The 18,870-nt window shown below is 44.1% G+C and overlaps 1 protein-coding gene across 2 annotated transcripts in view; it reads right to left on the reverse strand.

Annotated features, from left to right (window-relative positions):
- The window catches only part of ADAM12 (ADAM metallopeptidase domain 12), a 176,742-nt gene that overhangs the window by 122,437 nt on the left and 35,435 nt on the right, over positions 1–18,870 (reverse strand). For both annotated transcript variants that reach the window (XM_064431572.1, XM_064431573.1), the window contains exon 3: positions 8,201–8,274. In XM_064431572.1, coding sequence (XP_064287642.1) covers positions 8,201–8,274 — 74 coding nt within the window. The remainder of the gene's footprint in view (positions 1–8,200; positions 8,275–18,870) is intronic.

Genomic DNA, 18,870 nt, shown 5'->3' on the forward strand with positions numbered 1-18,870 from the left:
ACCCACACACTCTGCAGGCAGGGATGGATGGGTTTGGATTCCTCCAGCAGCCCCTTCTGCCATCCTTGGAGCCCTGAGAAACTGCTCTGTCACTTGGAAAGGAACTGACATTTTCTGGAAAGAGTCTCAAATTCAGCATCCAGCAAAGCGTCTGCTTCTCCTCTGAATTCAGCCCCGTATACAGAAAAATCTTGTCCTCAAATACCTTTCACCTGCCTTTTTCTCTCTTTCTTCCCTATTTTTTCTTTACTCTGTCTTTTCCTTGCCCTTTTTTATTTCCTGAAGAGGCAGAAGGAGGTGCAGAGAGGCAGCTGTTGCAGCAGCAGCTCTGCAGACATGCCTGCAGCCTGAGTCACGCACGCCGCGCTCGAGAAATGGAAAAGGAGCTCTTACATCAGGGATGTTGAATCGGATCCTGCCCAGGGAAACATCCAGGAATCACACTCTGCTGTGGACACACATTCACTCCCTTCCCCTGCTTCCCCTCCTCTTTCCATGGATTTTGTGGCAGAGGAGGACCCCAAGGTTTTTAGAGAAGGGTCTGTGCACTTTGGCCACCTTCCCTGCAGCCCTGGCAGGAAAGAAAGGCTTGAAATGCTGAAGGCTGCCCTACTGTGCCTATGGAAATTCATACACACCTGGAAATCCCTCGTAAGGGAGCTTGGAAAAGGAGGCAGAAAGAGAAAATAAAGAAGAAAAAATGAAAGAAGGAAGAAAGAAAAATAATATAAAAGAGAGACAGGCTAGATGAACATTTAGGTGAAAGTTCCTGCACACAATTCCTGACTGAGATCTTTAAAGGAAGCTGAGGTATGAAATCCTGTGAGAACAGCATGACCAGTGTCTCCTTAGCCCCTTAAAAAAACCCCTACACTCGGTTTGTGATACAAATTTGTTCTTCTAAGGGATGTAGCCTTAGAAGAACCATATCCCAGGAGCTCAAAACAGAAATCATGTGGGGCAGATGCAAGGGGAAGGCTTATCTGAACTCCATCACCACAGCATGGCAAAGCTGCCAAACCTTAGGATTTAAGCATGACTGTGACAATATTGTCAGGGGTTTGCTTTTTGTTGGTTTGCTGGGTTTTTTTAAAAAAACCTTGTGGCAAAGCAGAAAAAAACTTTGAGGACATGAATCTCAAGTATTAGAATGAAAGACATGATAAAACAAATCTTAAATCTTGCATCTTGCTTTTTGAAATTTGTTTTTTTGTGTTGTATTATCTCTTCCCAGTTTGTTCTGACATGGACACACGCTGCCAGGTCTTCCTCCTCCTGTTGTCTCCCTTCTGCTACATCCAACCCCCAGCTAAAATCCCAGGGGGAAAACTCAGGAAAGGGAAAATTCCATGAATCATAAAATCATGGAACAGTTTGGGTTGGAAGGGATCTTAAAGATCACCTCATGCCCCTCCTGCCATGGCAGGGACACCTTCCATTGTCCCAGCCTGTTCCAAGCCCCAGTGTCCAGCCTGGCCTTGGGCACTGCCAGGGATCCAGGGGCAGCCACAGCTGCTCTGGGCAGCCTGTGCCAGGGCCTCACCACCTCAACTGTGATTTTAAAACTTTTTTAAGCCCTGCCTGTGGTTCTGAAGCCAGAAAACAATATCCACAAGCGTTTCTGAAGGTCAGGAGAACCCTCCTGGTCTGGCTTGGTCTCTGTACAGGCGTTGTGAGAAGGAGCTCAAACACGCCGGGCCCTGCCGGGGCACTGAGGCTGCAGAGCAGAGCTCAGCATTCACCCCTCACTGCTCACCCTTGTCAGCAACCAATTTACAAAAAAAACACAACCCAACAAGCAGAAGATTCTGAAACCTGCCCAAGGAGCAGATAGAAAAACCACGTGAGGAGCCCTCAGGAGGTTTGTGAGGCAAGCCTGGCTCCGGCTGCCAGCCTGCACAAGGAGCTGGGACACGCAGCGCTCCTCGCCACGTGGGCTGCACTATCAGCAGGAGATCACGAGCTTTCCAGAAGGTTTTTATCTCCTGTCTCCCCCCCTGTTATGAATTTTCTCTCCTGGAGGATTGCACGTTGCCTGTGCTCGCTGTCACGGCGCTGGGGCTGAGGGAGGGAACAACATTCCTGCTCCTTCCCCACAGCCAGCTCTCCTCCCCACCTCTCTGCTGAGCCACAGCGAAGGGGAGTGCTGAAAACCTCACATTCTGCACACCAAAGGGAGGTTCAAACAGCTCAGAAAATATTGGAGTCTACTGCTGCAATGTATTCGAAGAGTGGAACCTAAAGCAGGCTGATTCTATATTAAATTTATTAGCAGTTGCCTATTATTGTTGTATCTTTAATTGGAAGGGACAGCTCAGGATTGCTCTGACAGAGTGAAAAAGGAAAAACCTTGGGTTCACTTGGCTCAAAGCTGCCAGCTGATGACACTCTGGGAGCTCAGGAAAACACTTGTGCAGAGAAACCCATCAGACTGATCTTGTTTGCTGTGTGAACGAGGTCTGTAGTTCTGCAGAACACACACAAGTGTGTGTGAAACTTCCCACATCTCAGTTTTCACAGGAAAAGGGTTTGATCCTTCAGTCCTTCCCTTGTGCCCAGGCTGCAGGGTGGGGACAGAGCAGCACTGACTCCCCTGATCCCGAGTGTGTCCCCAAAACCAGGGGGGTTTGGGATGTGAGTAGGACACAGCCCTCTCTTCTCTCCAGGGAATCTGGCACAGCCCCATTATCCTGTTTTGTAGGCACTGGAAGAGAAGATTTTCTTTGATAGACTTTATGACAGCCACAAAAATGTCTCAGAATTTGTATTTCTGAGTCTTTTTATCCTCTCCCCTTCCAGCATCTTATATCAGCACATAAATATCTTCTTTCACTGTTCCTTTCTTTTGGGGTCTTCATGTGAGGAGTTGGAACTCCTTATGGGGAACTCCTCATGTTTGTGGGGGTTTGAACTAGGTAATCTTTAAGGTCCTTTTCAACCTAAGACTTTCTATGATTCTAAGACAAAAAACAGACCAAAAAAAGCAGCAGTTTCTCTCCTGATGGGGATGAAGCCCTTTCCCTCCATAATGACACAGCCAGAGGCAGCCCTGATCACACAACCTCAACTGCCATTGCTAAAAAATATGGAAAAAACCCTTTTTTCTCATGCCCATGCTAAATATTGCATTTTTAAACCATAAACGTCTGGGAAATACCTGTACCTTAGAGCCACAGTCTGATCCCAATTTACTGTAGCTCTGGTGGCTGAATTGCCATATTTTGGTGTGGTTTAGACCACCTGACTGCCATAGTGCCATTGCAGAACGGGAGAAACTGCTCCTTCCAGTAAAGTGAAACTTTTTACTTCAATTCTAGTGAAATCCCAACTGTCAGCTGAGGCTGAAATGCTGCAGTACCGCTGCCAGCTCCAGCACTTGCAGATAAACCAGGCTGAGGTCACAGTTTTTTGGCTAAGACACAGCACAGAATTATAATAGCAAGTATATTCTGACAGGTCCCAGCTCTCTGCTTGGGGTTTGTTTGTTTAGATTTGTTTCTCTCTCTGTATTTCAAGCCATTGATTCTATAGAAGCATGTCAGTTCATTAACAAATCCTGTCAGCTGTTTCCTTTGGCACTGGGAATGGGTTGTTTCCCTGCTAAATTAATCCAGCTCCAATGTCACTTGCACACCAATCAGTGCTCCCATTCAGGGAGGTCGGGCAGAAAAGTGGAGAGAACGACTTCTTTTCTTTTAACCAAAAAGAGGAAACAAAACATTGCTGAACTCTGAAGCCTCACTGGAGCTGGTCGTATCAGCACTGTGCATGAAGATGGCTGCTGCCTGATTCCCAGCCCAGGGAATTCTGCTGGAGCCTCCTCAGTCCTGGGGGAAAGCTTTCAGAGTGACCTCCAACACTGAGCCATTACATCCCAACCCATCCTGGCTACTGGGTCTCCACGAAGAAGTGGAAAATGTGCAAGGGGGACAATCAGAGGTGACCTAAACCTTTGGAGTTCTCTGGGATCCTAAGGGATTTATAGGATAAGATGGAGGCCTGAGTTGGATTTTGTCTCCTGAAAAAATAGAAGAATTTTTACAGAGGGAATAAAAGGCAGCAATGTAACCTCATATATTGCCTTTTTTATATTGCTTTGTTAAGGCTGGGCTATAAACCTGACAAAAAGGAGCATAAAATGATGGGGAAATGAAGAGTGAACTCAGCTCCTCTAAAATATTCCAGATTTTTCTTTCCATTTCCATGTTCCAATGGACACTGCCAGTGGCCCACCAGCCACAGCCACACTGATGTCACCCTCACTGCTCCCTCTGCAAAGCTGGACAATGAAATCCTGGCAGAAGGAAACTGTCCAGGACATACCTGGGATGTTCCTGATGTCCTCAGGGACAAAGCAATCCTCCCTCCATACTCACCTTCATCTGCCCTCAGCTTATCTCAGCTTTTCATCCTTCTGTGACATCCCCAGCCTCAGGTACACACAGGAGTCAGCACTGGGAAAGTTCCTCAGCATCTGTTCACAGTTACATTGCTCTGACATTCATAATTATGACCTTTGTCAGCAGATCATGTAAGCATGAAATTAACTTTGAAAATCAGTAATTCCGCTGACTTCACCTGGGTCACTCACATGTTTGAAGTTAAAAGAACACTGAAGAGCTTTGCTGTGTACAGACCTAGCCCTGACAGAGAGCAAAACGTTTCCAGTCACAGACAAGCAGCCAGTAGCCACAGACTGTTCCACTCTCCAGCTCAGATTTAATCTTCCAGGGGCTCTGTTTCACTGACACAGCCGTGAACTGCTTCCCACTAAGACCCACATGCTGCAATCAACTTCCAAGGGATTTCTGAGTGCATACATTACTGTCCCTTGCACACCAGCAGAGCATCAGTATTACACATGTAATGCACCCCAGCCCAGCCAGCTGCTCCAAAAAGTGGTTTATTTTGCAGCTGATGGATGCTTTGCTGATTCTGGAAATCTCTCCATATGACAAGTGTTTCTAAAACATTTAAGGTACTACAGAGCTGAAGGTTCTCAAGAGTGCAATCATCTTTTGCAGCTAAATCATGGTAAGGAATGTACTTGCAATGTGAGCTCGCTCACAGGTTTTCTGCCTGTGACAAATTGAGTCCAGCACAAATAATTTTGGGGTTGCAATTACAAATGGGCAGCGCCTGGAAATTCATCACCAAAGTATTTAATGAATATCCACAGAAGTAATCTCAACAGCTGCAAGCCATCGAGATTTCAAACCCTAGGCTGCCAAGTCAGGTACCAGTAACTCTTCCAGAAGTCACTCAGAACATCTTGCCCAGTACATATGAACACATTTTGATGGGTCTAAATACCAGAAACCACCAAAATGACATTCAGTGTTTCCACAGATAACAGATGGTTTCACACGTTGCTCCCCACTTGGGGTTGTCTAATGTATCTGAATCGTGTTTTGAAACATAACTCAAGGTTTGGAAAATCTCTAAGGTTTTCAATAAATGGAGTTTAATGTCAAGACTACTCAAAGCAGCTGTTCCTCCTAATCATGGAAAATCACATCCAGGTTTTTTTTTGCATGACCCAATGAAGAAATTATGTAAATTAGGAGTCCCATGCACCTCCACCCCCACCATTCTCCAGTGCTTTACATGAAACCACAGAAAGATAACAGCACATGTCTCAGAGCTTCGTGTGCTGCCGCTTTTTACTCCACACAAGGTGTTTGTGTTTCTCTCTCCACTCCTACCTGCAGCAGGTGAGAAATGGCTCAATGCTTGTATTTGAGCTCCATGTTCCACACCAATATCAGAAAGAGGGAGCAGGGGCTCATCTGCATCCTTGGAGATCCCCAGGACACAGGGATGGGAATGCTGCTCCCTTCCCAGGTTTTTGATGAGCTTTTCCCACCTCTAGAGTCAGGAACCCACAGGTCCAGCCTGGCCTGCTGCCATCAGATGTTTGCTCTGCAGAAATGCAGGCTCTCAGCTCTCTCCTGGGCATTATTTCCCACTCCATGCCCCTGCAGAGTCCCTGGAACCAGCAGGGTGCTCCTGCCCCGTCACCTCCTGTGCCAGTCACAGCAAAGCCAACACCTGCACTACAGGCAGAAGAAACACAACCACAATTTCCACAGACAAGCACAAAGGGCTTGGCACTGTTGTCCCTGGGAAGCACAGCCCAGCTCTGCAGAGCAGTGCCTGGTGTGATTTACAGAAACAGAAACTGATCTACACATGCACACGCTGAGAAAACTCCTGCATGGACTTGCAACACCCAGACCATAATCTCTTAGGAAAATCAAAGTCAGAAGTGAAGAAAAGAGCAAAATGATTTTGCAAGACCGTGACCAATTTTTTCCTGTGGTTTGGGGTCTGTGAACTGCCTCGTGTGCTACAAATGCCAAAGCCAGGCAAGGCTGATGGTTCCATTCCACAACACTGCCTCGAAGCTCCTGCTGGGATGAAGAACCTCATGCTGTCAACACCACACACAGCTCTTCCAGAATGCAAACCTTCAGCTGGACACCCCACCAAACTAAAAAAAAACAATCCCAGTTTACCCCAACTGAAAAATAATCAATGATAAATGTATTTCTTCAGGAGCAGATCTCAACATCTCCAAATCCACGCAGTCAGACAGACGCCTGTAGAGGTAATTTATTGCATTTTCTTGTCCTGCTTCTAAAAGAGGTGGAGATTGCATCTTACAATCTTCTAAATCTGCCTTTATTACAGGTACAAGAGAGTTTGGTATGTTCAGCAAAGCCTGTATTAGCAGTTTTATGGTTTTTTATGTTTTTATGTTCTTTTAATCGCTGACATGGAATGTAAATAGTTTCCTCAATTGCTGCATACTTCCCATTCCTGCAGGAAGGCACACCCTTCGACAAAGATTAAGAGAATATAAAGTGAAATCCCTGTTTACTAAAGGAATTAAATTCTCCTCTAGTTACTGGAACACAGCAACCTGTGCATGGGGGATCTACACACCCTTCAAGGACAGGTTTCCAACAGCTAAGGGGCTTTAAAAATAACAAAGGAAGCTCAAGATTTGAGCTTGATGTCGAGTAATAAAGTGAACTGGAATTCATCACAGCTGGGTAATGTTGGGGTTCATCCAAATGACTGGGAATAAAAAGCATCTTGCACTGTTTTACTCCAGAGGACTAAAGAGGTGCCCCATGGTTTTCCATTGATGTTGTCCATCCCCAGCCCGAGGCAGGATGTCCTTGGCCTCCCCTGGACATTTGCTTTCACAGGCACATTCCTTCCTCCTGACACATCCAACTGCATCTCTCCCTCTATTAAACTGACAAAAATACCTTCGTGGCTTTGATTCCCCAGCAGGGGAACCTGCACAACTCACAGATCCTTGGGAACTGTTGTAAAAGGTTTTCCCTGGGTTGAGAGTGATCTTTGGTTTGCCTTTGACAAACAGCACGCAGTTGTCCTGATCTGGATTCCCACCATACATCCTTGAGATTCTCTTAGAGGAAAACAGAACACTTGCAGGGTAGACAAAGACTTTGATGACTTTTTCCATTTGTCATGGACTTTCAAAGCAGTGATTTCATTCCTGTACAGTTTTGGCTTTTTAACAACTCTGCCTATGGGACCACATCTACAGCAGTCCCTGATCCCCCTCTGAAACCTCATGGACATGAGCAGGATTTGCCAAGAGCACATGGAAAAAGGTGCACACAAACACAGGCTCAAGCCCCGCACTGGTCCGGGGCTGCAAGAACAGCACAACCATCCCATCATCAGCCCCCTGCCAGCAAACCCAGAGAGCTCCATTTAACATTCCAGCAGGGGTTAATCCCCAAGTCTTGACCCTTCACCCTCGACGGACACTGCATGGAGCAGATCATGGGTGCAGACAGCATTACGAGGGATGAGTCCTCCCCAAAAAAGTCCACAGACTGTAGGATATTCCAGATTACTATAAATAAAAGGCCTTACCACAGGAAAGGAGGACAAATCCAAAAGAAATACACAGGAAAATCCTGAGAGGCAACATGTCCATTTTCAACCCCACATAAATGCACACAACCATAGAGATTCTTGCTCTATCAGCAATGCACAAATACCCATAATCCAAACTGGAACAAAACTCTCTTGTTTGGGGACTCTTTATAGGGGACCAGTAGAAAAAACGGCCCCAGATTAACTTTAAACCATCAATTTTAAAATTATAACCCTCCTCCAAGAGTACAAAGTGACCATGCAGCAGGGTACTTACTCATTCCTCTCCAGATCGATGACCAGATGTTTATTTTCAGCTTGAATTACAAACTGCAGCAGTGCTGGGTGGTTCTGAAAAAGGAAAACAGAGTTGGCTGAGTCCAAACCCAGAGCCCATCATCCTGCACCCGGCTCTGCCAGGGAAATGGACACATCATGGAGTCAAAGGAAGGTTGGCTAGGAAGGGGTTTTAAGAACCATTTAGTTCTTAAAACCCCTTCCTTTAGACACCTTCCACTGTCCCAGCTGCTCCCAGCCCCAGTGTCCAACCTGGCCTTGGACACTGCCAGGGATCCAGGGGCAGCCCGAGCTGCTCTGGGCACCCTGTGCCAGGGCCTGCCCACCCTCACAGGGAACAATTCCTTCCCAGTATCCAAGACGTATTTCAAATTTTTAAGATGCATTTTAAGCTTTTCATAAGGCAGAATTAAGTTTCATCTTAAAAGAAAGAAGAAGTGGTGTTGCAGAATTAAAGGCACAGAATATCCCGAGTTGAAAGGGACACATAAGCATTGTCAAGTTCAAAAAAAGTGAAATATCAATAAAAATATGGTCAATAGTATTACCAAGTATCTCTGTGACAACAGACAAAGTATTTATGCAGATACAAGTATTTAAGAGAACTTTCTAAACAAAACACCAGCAACAGAGCCCACAGAAATCCCTGTTGCACTCCAGAGTGGATCAGGACATCTGGATTGCATTTTCAAGCACCATCATGACTGCGTGCAATCTTCATACTGCCTTTCCCCTGGTTCTAAGATCCCAGTTCTTTTTCATCTCAAGCACCCAAAGGTAAACCCAGTAATTTTTGGGTGAGCTGTGAGAGGGTATTTGGGGCAGTGGAGCATAAAGACTTGCAGGAAGGGGCAATGCACCTAACACAGGCACTTCAAGGAGAAAGGACAGTTGGCAATATGCTGGCTACTCTTGATCCAAAAGACTCAGCTCAAATATATTTTAAAACTGTTTACATTTAACTTACATTTAATTAAACAAACTCACTGGTTTGCACGACAGCATTTCCTTGTTTGAAATTCCAACAGTAGCTCCATAAATCAGCTGTTCCCCTGTATATTCAAGATGCTTTTCTGGAGATTTGTGTCAGCCAATTGCAGCTAGAACCATTTCAGGATTCTAGTGTTTAATTGATTTATTGAGAAATGTGTCTGAATTTGTGATTGCTGCAGCAGAGCCCCAGTGGAGCCCCTGTGACAGACAGAGCATCCCCATCCCTGGAATGCAGCAATTTTCAAATTGTTTGAAAAATTAGAGATGTTTGTTAAAAAGCAAAATTATTGGGAGGCTGTCATAGACTAAACAAAATTGTTCAAATGAGAAATAGCTGAGAACTCCCCAGTGCTCTCAGGCTTTATTGAGCCCAGGCTGGGAGGGAGATACCACTGCTTTATCCAAAGTGTCCTGCTCGTGAGAATCCAAACGTGCTTTCTCAGCAACAGCATTGAAATTCTGCATCTCTGTGAACTCTGCAGAAACCAGATCCCACTAGAATGCTAAATAAATGCTTCAGACTATCCTTGGCACTCAGCAAACACATGGGAGTCATTTATTGGCATGAATATTTAGAAGCAGTGTTGATTATGACTTCAATATTAGTGCATTGCTTCCAAAACCCGTGAGATCTACAGAATATGGAGTTTTGAGAGAGCAAACCACAATTAATTACAATATAACACAGTAAATAATTAAGATATTGCAGTGGCACAAATGGATTCTTTTCAGCTGAAGGCCCTCTTAATATGGAAATGACAACTATGTTTATTCATGAGTTCACAGTGGTACTTATTTGACAGTCAATGGATGTTGGTAAAGTTGCAAAGTTAAAAAAGCAGCTGCAGAATAGAACAGGCTGTTACAAGACAAAATCATCTCTCAGAGAATTCCTAAAGCTGAAACTTCTTCTCATGGAGCACAATAATGGCCCCAGTTATGGATGCTGCACTGCTTTGCACAAGACCCAGGTTCAGAATCTTGCTTCACCATTGATTTTTCTTTCAAACAAATGCTCATTTCCTTCTTTTCCATCTGCGAGGAGATGAGACTATATTTTTTCTTAGTCTGACTGGAATTCATAAGCACAAATACAGCAAAAATTACCCGCTGCACAGGTGTTAGGGTGACTACAAACAGAAACACTTGAAATTACAAATTTCTAATGGTAAAGAAAAATGAGTCTCTTTCAGAAAGGGCATTTGAGGTTTGTGTTTTAGTTTTTCCTCCTCTTTTTTAATCCATACTGCTGTGAAATTAATTCAGGTTTTTTGTTTGTTAGGGGTTGGGTGTTTTTTAGCTTTTCTTGCAGGGGCTGTGGAGTATTTCCTAAAGTGTTTGCACATTTTTGCCACAACCCCCTAGAAGTTCAGGTTAAATCCCATGAAACACTTTGATACCCTCTCCTTACAATCAGTATTTTCAGAACTGAGTCGCAGGGTGAAATGGAAATGACTATAAATACAGATATTAGAGCACAGCTTTATATTTTCCACAGAGAATAATCAGAAAAGCACCTTCTGGGGGTACAGAGCCCCCTCCTCAGAATGTTTGAGAGCCACTTGTTCTAAGTCTTCCTTAAGAACCACAAAAATAATTTCCATGCTGGTGCCAAAACTTACTCCCATATTGATCCCTTTAAAATTATTGACTGTGGAAGCCATGGACCAAATGAGGGTGACATTATTTAAACCATAATGAAGAATTTTTTGGGGATCTACTTTCTTTTCTCACAGACTCAATTTTTCTACTTCTCTCCTAAAACTGCAGTTTGCTGTTGTCCTTTTTTGGTAATATTTTTTGTGGCATAAGAGAAGATTTCATCAGTGCACACAAGTTTTTCCCTGATATCCTAAGAGGCCAAACTTCAGGATGATTGAAGTAGGAATCTCCACAACTTTCTCCTCTTATTTAGAGGATTTGCTTCCAAAATCTGCATCAAATTGTATTAAAAAACCCAGGAAAAGCATTCCCCCGCCTAATTTGCTTCTTTCTTACTTGGAGCTGAGGGGTTTTGGTCTGAATTGATGTTAGAAAAACTCAATATTCTGAAGGAAATTAGTGAAACATTAAGTCAAGGTCAAGCAAGAATTCTCACTGATAAAGCAGATTAAAAAGACCAATAAATCAGCACTTGATTAACTAGAAGATGAAGGGGCAGCAGCTTATTTCTGAGTCAGAACAGTTCTGCAGTAAAACTACTTTAACTAGTACATGTTTCATAAGTACTGCTTTTTTTCCCTTTTTAAAATTACATTGATCCTCATTGAGAAAGAGAAAAGGAAGGATGGTTTAGGGATTAAGGGCTTCCCCTGTGAATGTGGGGGTGGTCTTAGGAATACAGTCTAATAATAATGATATCTAGGCACAAAATAACCCATTTCTATTCCTGAAATACTTTTGGAGAAGATACATTGGGATAAAATTTGTTCACCTTGGTGGGATGCCCATTCTGAAATTTGAATGCAAAGGATTTGTCACTGAGCAAAATCTTAATTATTGCTGGATCCCCCTTTCCTTTGGGCTGTGATCCCACTGCAGGGCTGTGAGCTTTTCCCTACTGGGACTGGGAGAGAAGACTCCAAGTCATTTCTTATTACATTTGAAGAGGAAAAAACTCTTCAAATGTATTAAGATGGAATGGGGAGTCCTAAAACATCTGTCTTTGCAGCTCCCTCTCTATAAAAAGAAAGGATTTTATTGGATTGAGGTGCATGAGTGAGATCAGCACACACAACTTTAAATAAATTCTAGCAATTATATAATAGAAATAAAGCGAAATATCTACAGATAAGGAAAAGAGTGAAAATTAACTCAAACCAGCGGCATTAATTCGTTTGGAAACAGAAATGCATTTTCAGCTGTATCCAGTGTCTAAATCCACAGTTTGAGGATAGAGATCAGTACAAGAAATAGAACCAAAAGGGGTCATTTTGCTTCTCTGGTTTCCAAGTTTGAAATTATATCCTGACAGGGCCAGACTGAAATAGGCAGGTTTGTTTAATCCAGCAAAGTGGTTTCCAGGCCCTCCAGAGCTGGAATTAACTTTGCTAAAGCCAGCCCTGCAACAGGCTCAGCTTTGCCTGTGCCCAAGGTGACCTTGGCCCATGCAGCGCTGAAATGGGTAAAAATCAGTAAGATATAAAGGAAAAAATAATAATTAAGAGGAGAATTATGGCTTGTAATTAGTTGTATGCAGCATGGCTCCTGACATTCCACAGGGAGCTAAATAAAATCCTTCCCCTCACAGAGGGTCACATTTCATAATTACCTGCCTGGCCTTCAGTGTGAGGACAGAGAAACTACATCAAGTCAAACCAGACTCAATGACTGGATGGACAAAGGATTCTACCAAGGGGGCATTTGGGAGCATTTTTTCATCCACAGTTTTAAACTGTGCTAAAAGCACTGATGTTTGCTGTCTCCCACTTTGGAGAGAGCCCACCTGGAGCAGGAGCACAGCTCTGGGGCAGGACGTGGACATGGAGCTCTTGGAGAAAGTCCAGAGGAGGCCACAAAGGTGATGAGAGTGACAGGCTGGAGAGCTGGGAATGCTCCTGGAGAGGAGAAGGCTCCAGGGAGAGCTCAGAGCCCCTTCCAGGGCCTAAAGGGGCGCCAGGAGAGCTGGAGAGGGACTGGGGACAAGGCATGGAAGAACAGTGTGGGAATCAGAAAAACAGAAACTTCCACAGACACTGAAGGGTTTGATCTGCAGCCTTGGAAGAAGCTTAGACTGATGTAAAAATACAATACACAGATATTAAGCAGAAAAATCATAAACTTGTGTTCCTATAGCTGTAAGTAAGAATATGACTTCAGTAAGTGAGAAACTGCACTGATGAGATGGTGAAGGGTTTCCAGTGTAGGGGTGGGGTTGTGTGGCATTACTGAGAGTTTAGAAGTTAGAACAGAAGCAGATGTGTGCCTGTGAGACAGAAGCCATTGGACAAAAGCATCCTCAGTGCAGCAGGAGTGAGTAAAGGTGACAGGTCAGAAAAGCAAAATAAACCCTGTGGCAACTGTCCATTGGGGTAGAAAGTTCTGTATTGCCTTGTGACAAAGAACTTATGACTGCTCTGAGCTATGGCCGAGTGCTGGCTCCTCTGAAACCTCACAGCCTCTGAGACTGGTGTTTGTCTGAGCAATAAATCATTCTTAGCCCAACTGTGGTCCCATCCCTTCATTATTAGTGGTGACAATGATAGGACAGGACACAGGGAATGGCTTCCATTGCCAGAGGGGAGGGATGGATGGGATTTTGGGCAAAAAACTCTTCCCTGTGAGGGTGGACAGGCCCTGGAACAGCTGTGGCTGCCCCTGGATCCCTGGCAGTGCCCAAGGCCAGGCTGGACACTGGGCTGGGAGCACCTGGGACAGGGGAAGGTGTCCCTGCCATGGCTGAGGCATTGCACTAGATGACCTTTAAGGTCCACATATGACCTTTAAGGTCCCTTCCAACCCAAACCTTTCTGTGATTCCATGATCCCATGTACTTTCTTCTCTATGCTCTTAAAACCAGAAATTCCAGCACAAAAAAATAGAGGTTTTGAGATTGTTAATTGCTAAACACAGCTCTGGAAATTAAGTACCTTTGAGATTTATCAGGTACTCCTATTCCACACACATAGAGGGTTTTTTTTTTTTTTTGATCAGAAGACTTAACACCAGGAATTAGAAACTGCATAACTGGGGAACAGAGTCCATTATTTCCAGCAGGGAAAAATTCCATGCCATTTTTTGCTATCTATATGAAAATACCTTTTATTTCTCTCATTTATCATACACTGACATTCTGCATTTAGTGCTAAAAGGTGTATTTACAGTATCAGATCATTGGGCTGATATTATTCCTCTACTATCTATAAAACACAAAAAGGGAGAAGCTGGGAAATCTATAAGAAATAAAGTCACTCAGGGAATCTTACCATGGAAACTGGAACTCAATCCAACAAAGGCAAGCTGTCTACAAAATATATACATTTAAGATAACTACAACCTGCAACAAATGCTGTAAATTGTATGCCATGCTTTTAAATCCATAAACATTTCCTGGTTTTCTTTTGGCTTCAGTTTAGAAGCGAACACAAAGTGCAACATTTTCTGCAAACACCTCCAAGACTGAGCAATATTTCAGGTGCAGGTCATGAAAAGCATAAACATTTAATTCTTATGGTTTTGCAGGTTCCTGGGGGCAGCACATTCAGCTGTGCTTTGCCTGCTCTCAGATGAGAAGGATGTATCCCTGTGGCTGCTTATAATGAGCACCAACTAAGAGAACAGAGCCTTTTGCAGTTGTTTTTTTATTTTCTTTAATGGCTTAGCAAAGACTCCCAAGCCTTTAACAAATTGGCTGAGCCATTCCAATAATGTAGGAAACCAAAGAACTTGCAAGTTTGTCCCCAAGTTTATTTTAAAGAGATTATTTGAAAGCAGAATGATCAGATTTTTTCTTTCTTGCTGGCTGTACAGAGAGATGCAAGATTCCTCTTTCTGGAAGGCACAACAGCTAAATTTGTTAGGTTTTCTTTAATATTTTTGTCTTCTTTTTCTTAACTCCTATAGCAAATTGCAACTGCTGCTTGGAGATAGTCAGGCTTTTCCACCCTCTCCTTTTCCTGCTCCCCACACTGCCATATTATAAATCTATGGAAAATTTATATATATACACATTAAAAAATGTATATATTTTTTAAAACCTTCTGCCCCACACAATGTGGCAGAACCCATGGCAGTTGAGGTCCTAAAGCAATTTTTCTGCTCCTTCCCTGGCTTCCTTACAGGAATCATGGAATGGTTTCAGTTGGAAGGAACCTCTAAAGATGATCCAGTCCAATCCCCCTGCAATGAGCAGGAAAACCTTCCACCAGCTGGCAGAAACCCCCACCATGGAGCTCATGGGATGCAGATAAAATAGCAGCACTTGGGAACAACCCAAATTTGGGAAACTTCTCTTCATAAGCGAAAAGCACTTTCAATTAAAATGAAAACTCTCAATGTTTCTGTGTGCTGCCTCTGCAGCAGTGCCAGGGCCAGCCCCTGCCCATCAGGTTGTTTGGCAGCACCTGCTGAAGGTGCTGTGAATTTCCATATCTGTGTTTGAATTCCCAGCTCCTTGCTCACTATTGGTGCCCCAGAATCCCTATCCAGACTTAAAAAATCCAAGCAAACAATGCTCAAGAAAGAGGAAACCCAGAAGTTCATTGTGCCAGACCAAAATCAATAAAATTGCACAGCTCCAGCTCCCCATTTCCTGCTTTCCATGCAGGAATACAAAGCTAATGACTGCTCCTGGAAAGGGAAAACATGCTTACAACTTAGCTACATCCTCTCTGTGAGCTATTCCTGATTTACATTTTCTTAAAAATCAAAGGATAACCAGGCTAAAACATGTTTAAAATGTCATAACACCAAACAGCAAATATTTTAGGAGCAGATCCAAAATAACTGGTTTGATGTTTGAAAGAAATCTGCACCTTGTCAGGCTGAGTTATGTTGTGAATTTATTCAGTATCAATAAAAAGTCAGGCATAAAACCTGAATTCAGCCTTTACACCATATTTTCATTATCAACCACTGAGGTTATGCTAAAATATATTAAGGTGCATTTAACCAGCTAAAAAGGGATTAGCAGAAAATTTTCAGCTTTATACTTTAAAAAACAAAGTAAAATCAATTCTTTTTTTTTATTGCATCTAAGCAGTGCAAATAGGACAGCCCTTGGTTTTTACAGCAGCTCTCCAATTATCCTCTGAACTAGATCTGTTAAAACCAGGTCAAAATCAGTATTCCCTCTTCAGTACAAACCTTGCAACAACAAAAAAAAAATGCTTGAAAGATTTTCAAAATCAAGTTCTGAGAGAACAAACATGGGTGAGTTATGAAGAGGGGAACTGGTGCTGCCAGCACTTTGAAAGAGCTGATGGGGAGCGAGCTCTGGGATGCTCCAGCTCAGGATGTGGGCTGGGAGAGGGATGGGAGCTGGAACACAAAGCAGCCAGGGCAGGCACGGGAGCCTCTCTGAGCCTTTGCAGCAGCCTGGGGGCAAAGCAGCCCAAGGCAGCTTTTGGTGTGGATTTATTGCCCTTCCCTGAGTGCCTGGTGACCTGTGAGGAGTCTGCTCTGCAGCTGGGGGAGGGGATTCCTTGGATTCACAGGCCACAAAAAAAAAAAAGGGAAGAAATGAAAATGCAACAGCATGTGGTTTTGACTGAATGAAATGACTGCACTGAAGTGTGAACTCGATTTTGTAGTAAGAACAAGTAATAAAAATAATAATAAAATACGTGTGCTTTTAGCCAGCCCTCATTTGCTGCAGCGTATCCCAAACACAACATCTCTGTCAAGGGTCATTTCCACTAATCTATCCAAGATCCCCAAATTTGCTCATCCAGGCACTGATGTGACTCCATGGAGTGCAGGACTTCTCAAGCAGCCCAGCAGGACCAGCAGCAGGATCTGAGCTTGGAAGCAGGTCAGGAGCAGCAGAGCTGTTGAATCCCAGCCTGATGGAAGGGTGTGTTTGCTATCCCATCCCATGCCCTAAACTGGCCAGAGCCCTGCCTGTCCTCTGGCACCCTGAGGGTGTGGCCAGGAGGTTGACTGATTGTACCAACACAGATTTGAGTTTTTGAAAGATCTGGCAATAAAAAAATATTTTTAATAGAGGGGGAAAAAATAGCGAAACAAAAAACTCATTGAAGAGTCTGGTTAAAAAATGGGCTAAAAATTGAATCAACCCCTATATTTATTTTCCTTATTGTATTCACAGAACCACAGCTTGGGTTGGGTGGAAAAGGACCTTAAAGCTCATCCAGTGCCACCCCTGCCATGGGCAGGGAACCTTCCACTGTCCCAGGCTGCTCCAAGCCCCAGTGTCCAACCTGGCTTTGGATACTTCCAAGGATGTTGCCCCAAAAGTTTAAAGTGGAAATATCCTGGAAGTTTCTGGGGGAGTATCTGGGTGGCCCTATATTCAGAAAAGGCAACTGGACACCACACAGCCTTGGAGATTTGAGAAGCTCATGGCAGGTCCTGCTCATGGCAGCTTTTACTGTCACCTCTACACCAAGGTGGGTCATTCCGTTAGAGAGATATTTAACACCTGAAAGTTTCAAGCCTGGTTCAGACATTTTTTCCCTGCCTCAAAACCAGCCCAGAAGCTGGCCCGGGAATGAAAGAACCTGGAATTGGCTGAAAGGAAAGCCACAGTCATTACCCAGTGTTTACACTGCACGTATGAATCACAACTGCTCGCTGTGCCATCAAACAGATGGGAGCAGAAAGCACCTCTTGGTTGGAATCCATTATGTGCTGCTTAAACAATGCTTGGTGCAAGGCTGTGCAAAGAAAACAAACATGCCTGGGCTGGAGAAAATTGTCACAAAACACAACTTAATAGTGCTGGCAGGCAGGAAGCAATTCACTGGGGCTGGGTTGCCTCAGTTATGGAGCAGAGCTCGCTGCAGACGGCCCTTTGCAATTCGGGTAATTGTAATGGGAGTCAGCAGCTGCTGCTATTTGTTGATATTTTGTTGAGCAGTTTGAAATGTACGTGGACTTCTTTGAGGACCGTGCAGTGCAAATGTACTGGATCCCATTTGGGTTGCTCCTGTCTGGAAAAGTGAAATTCCTTCTCTTTGTCAGGACACTGGGGGCTGTGACCTCCTTTTACCAGGAGTTTGATTACAACATCACGTTTTCCCCATGTGCTCAAAAAGCCAAGGTCAAGCATGGACCATGTCAAAGGCTTCATCAGCTCATTACCCGTGTAATTATATTTTCTGCACCTTACTCCATTTGTCCTACCATGCTTCCTGAGGGTATTCCCAGCTAATAGCTCTGCATTTTCCCACCCACACATCCACTGTTCCAGAACAGAGCTGGAGCTGAGCAGCCAGCCTGACCCTCCTTGGAAACATCTCCCCTTCCACACACGGAATTATTGCAGCCATCACTTGTGGGGAGCCCAGGACGTGCTGTGCACTGTGGGGCAGGGGAATTATGGTGATAATTACTACTAAATTTACAAAGATAAGAAATGGCCTCTCCTCCAGGTGCTGTGTGCTCTGTTCCTCTGCCTGGGGAGAGCACCAGCAGGTGAGCCCAGGTGTCACACAGGGGTTGTGACACAAGGTGTGTGTGTCTGCTGGGGGAGCAGCAGAACAGAATGGGATTTCAGGGATAGTACAAGATAAAATCCATTCTGAACTGTCAGAGTCAGTACCTGAGCCATTCCTTTCACCCCTCAGTGTCACCTGCAGCAGTGCCAGCACAGAGGATTCCCCCCATCCATCCGGAAGGGCTACAAAGCCATGGAAAATAAAACCCCAAATCCCATTCCAAAGGTTCAGCAAACTGCCACAGGGAGAAATAATGAGGAATTCAGCAGGAATTGTGTCCACTGAGACACAGAGATGGCCACCCATTTCCCTGAACTGGAAGTCAACTTGGAGAGCTTCAAGAAATCCCATAAATTTTCCTATCACTGAAAGAGGATTTCAGATGCTTTTTGTTTCCTGTCAATACAAATCTGGCTGGGCTCAGTGAGCTCTATTGAATGCACATGTATCTCCTTCAAGCCACATTTCATGCTCTCCAAACATCTCTCTCTAAATTAAATCCTTTCATATTCCTTGAAAAGCTCAGTTCTTAATTAGG

This window comes from Passer domesticus, chromosome 8, assembly GCF_036417665.1.
Source record: "Passer domesticus isolate bPasDom1 chromosome 8, bPasDom1.hap1, whole genome shotgun sequence".
Classification (NCBI taxonomy): Eukaryota; Metazoa; Chordata; class Aves; order Passeriformes; family Passeridae; genus Passer; species Passer domesticus.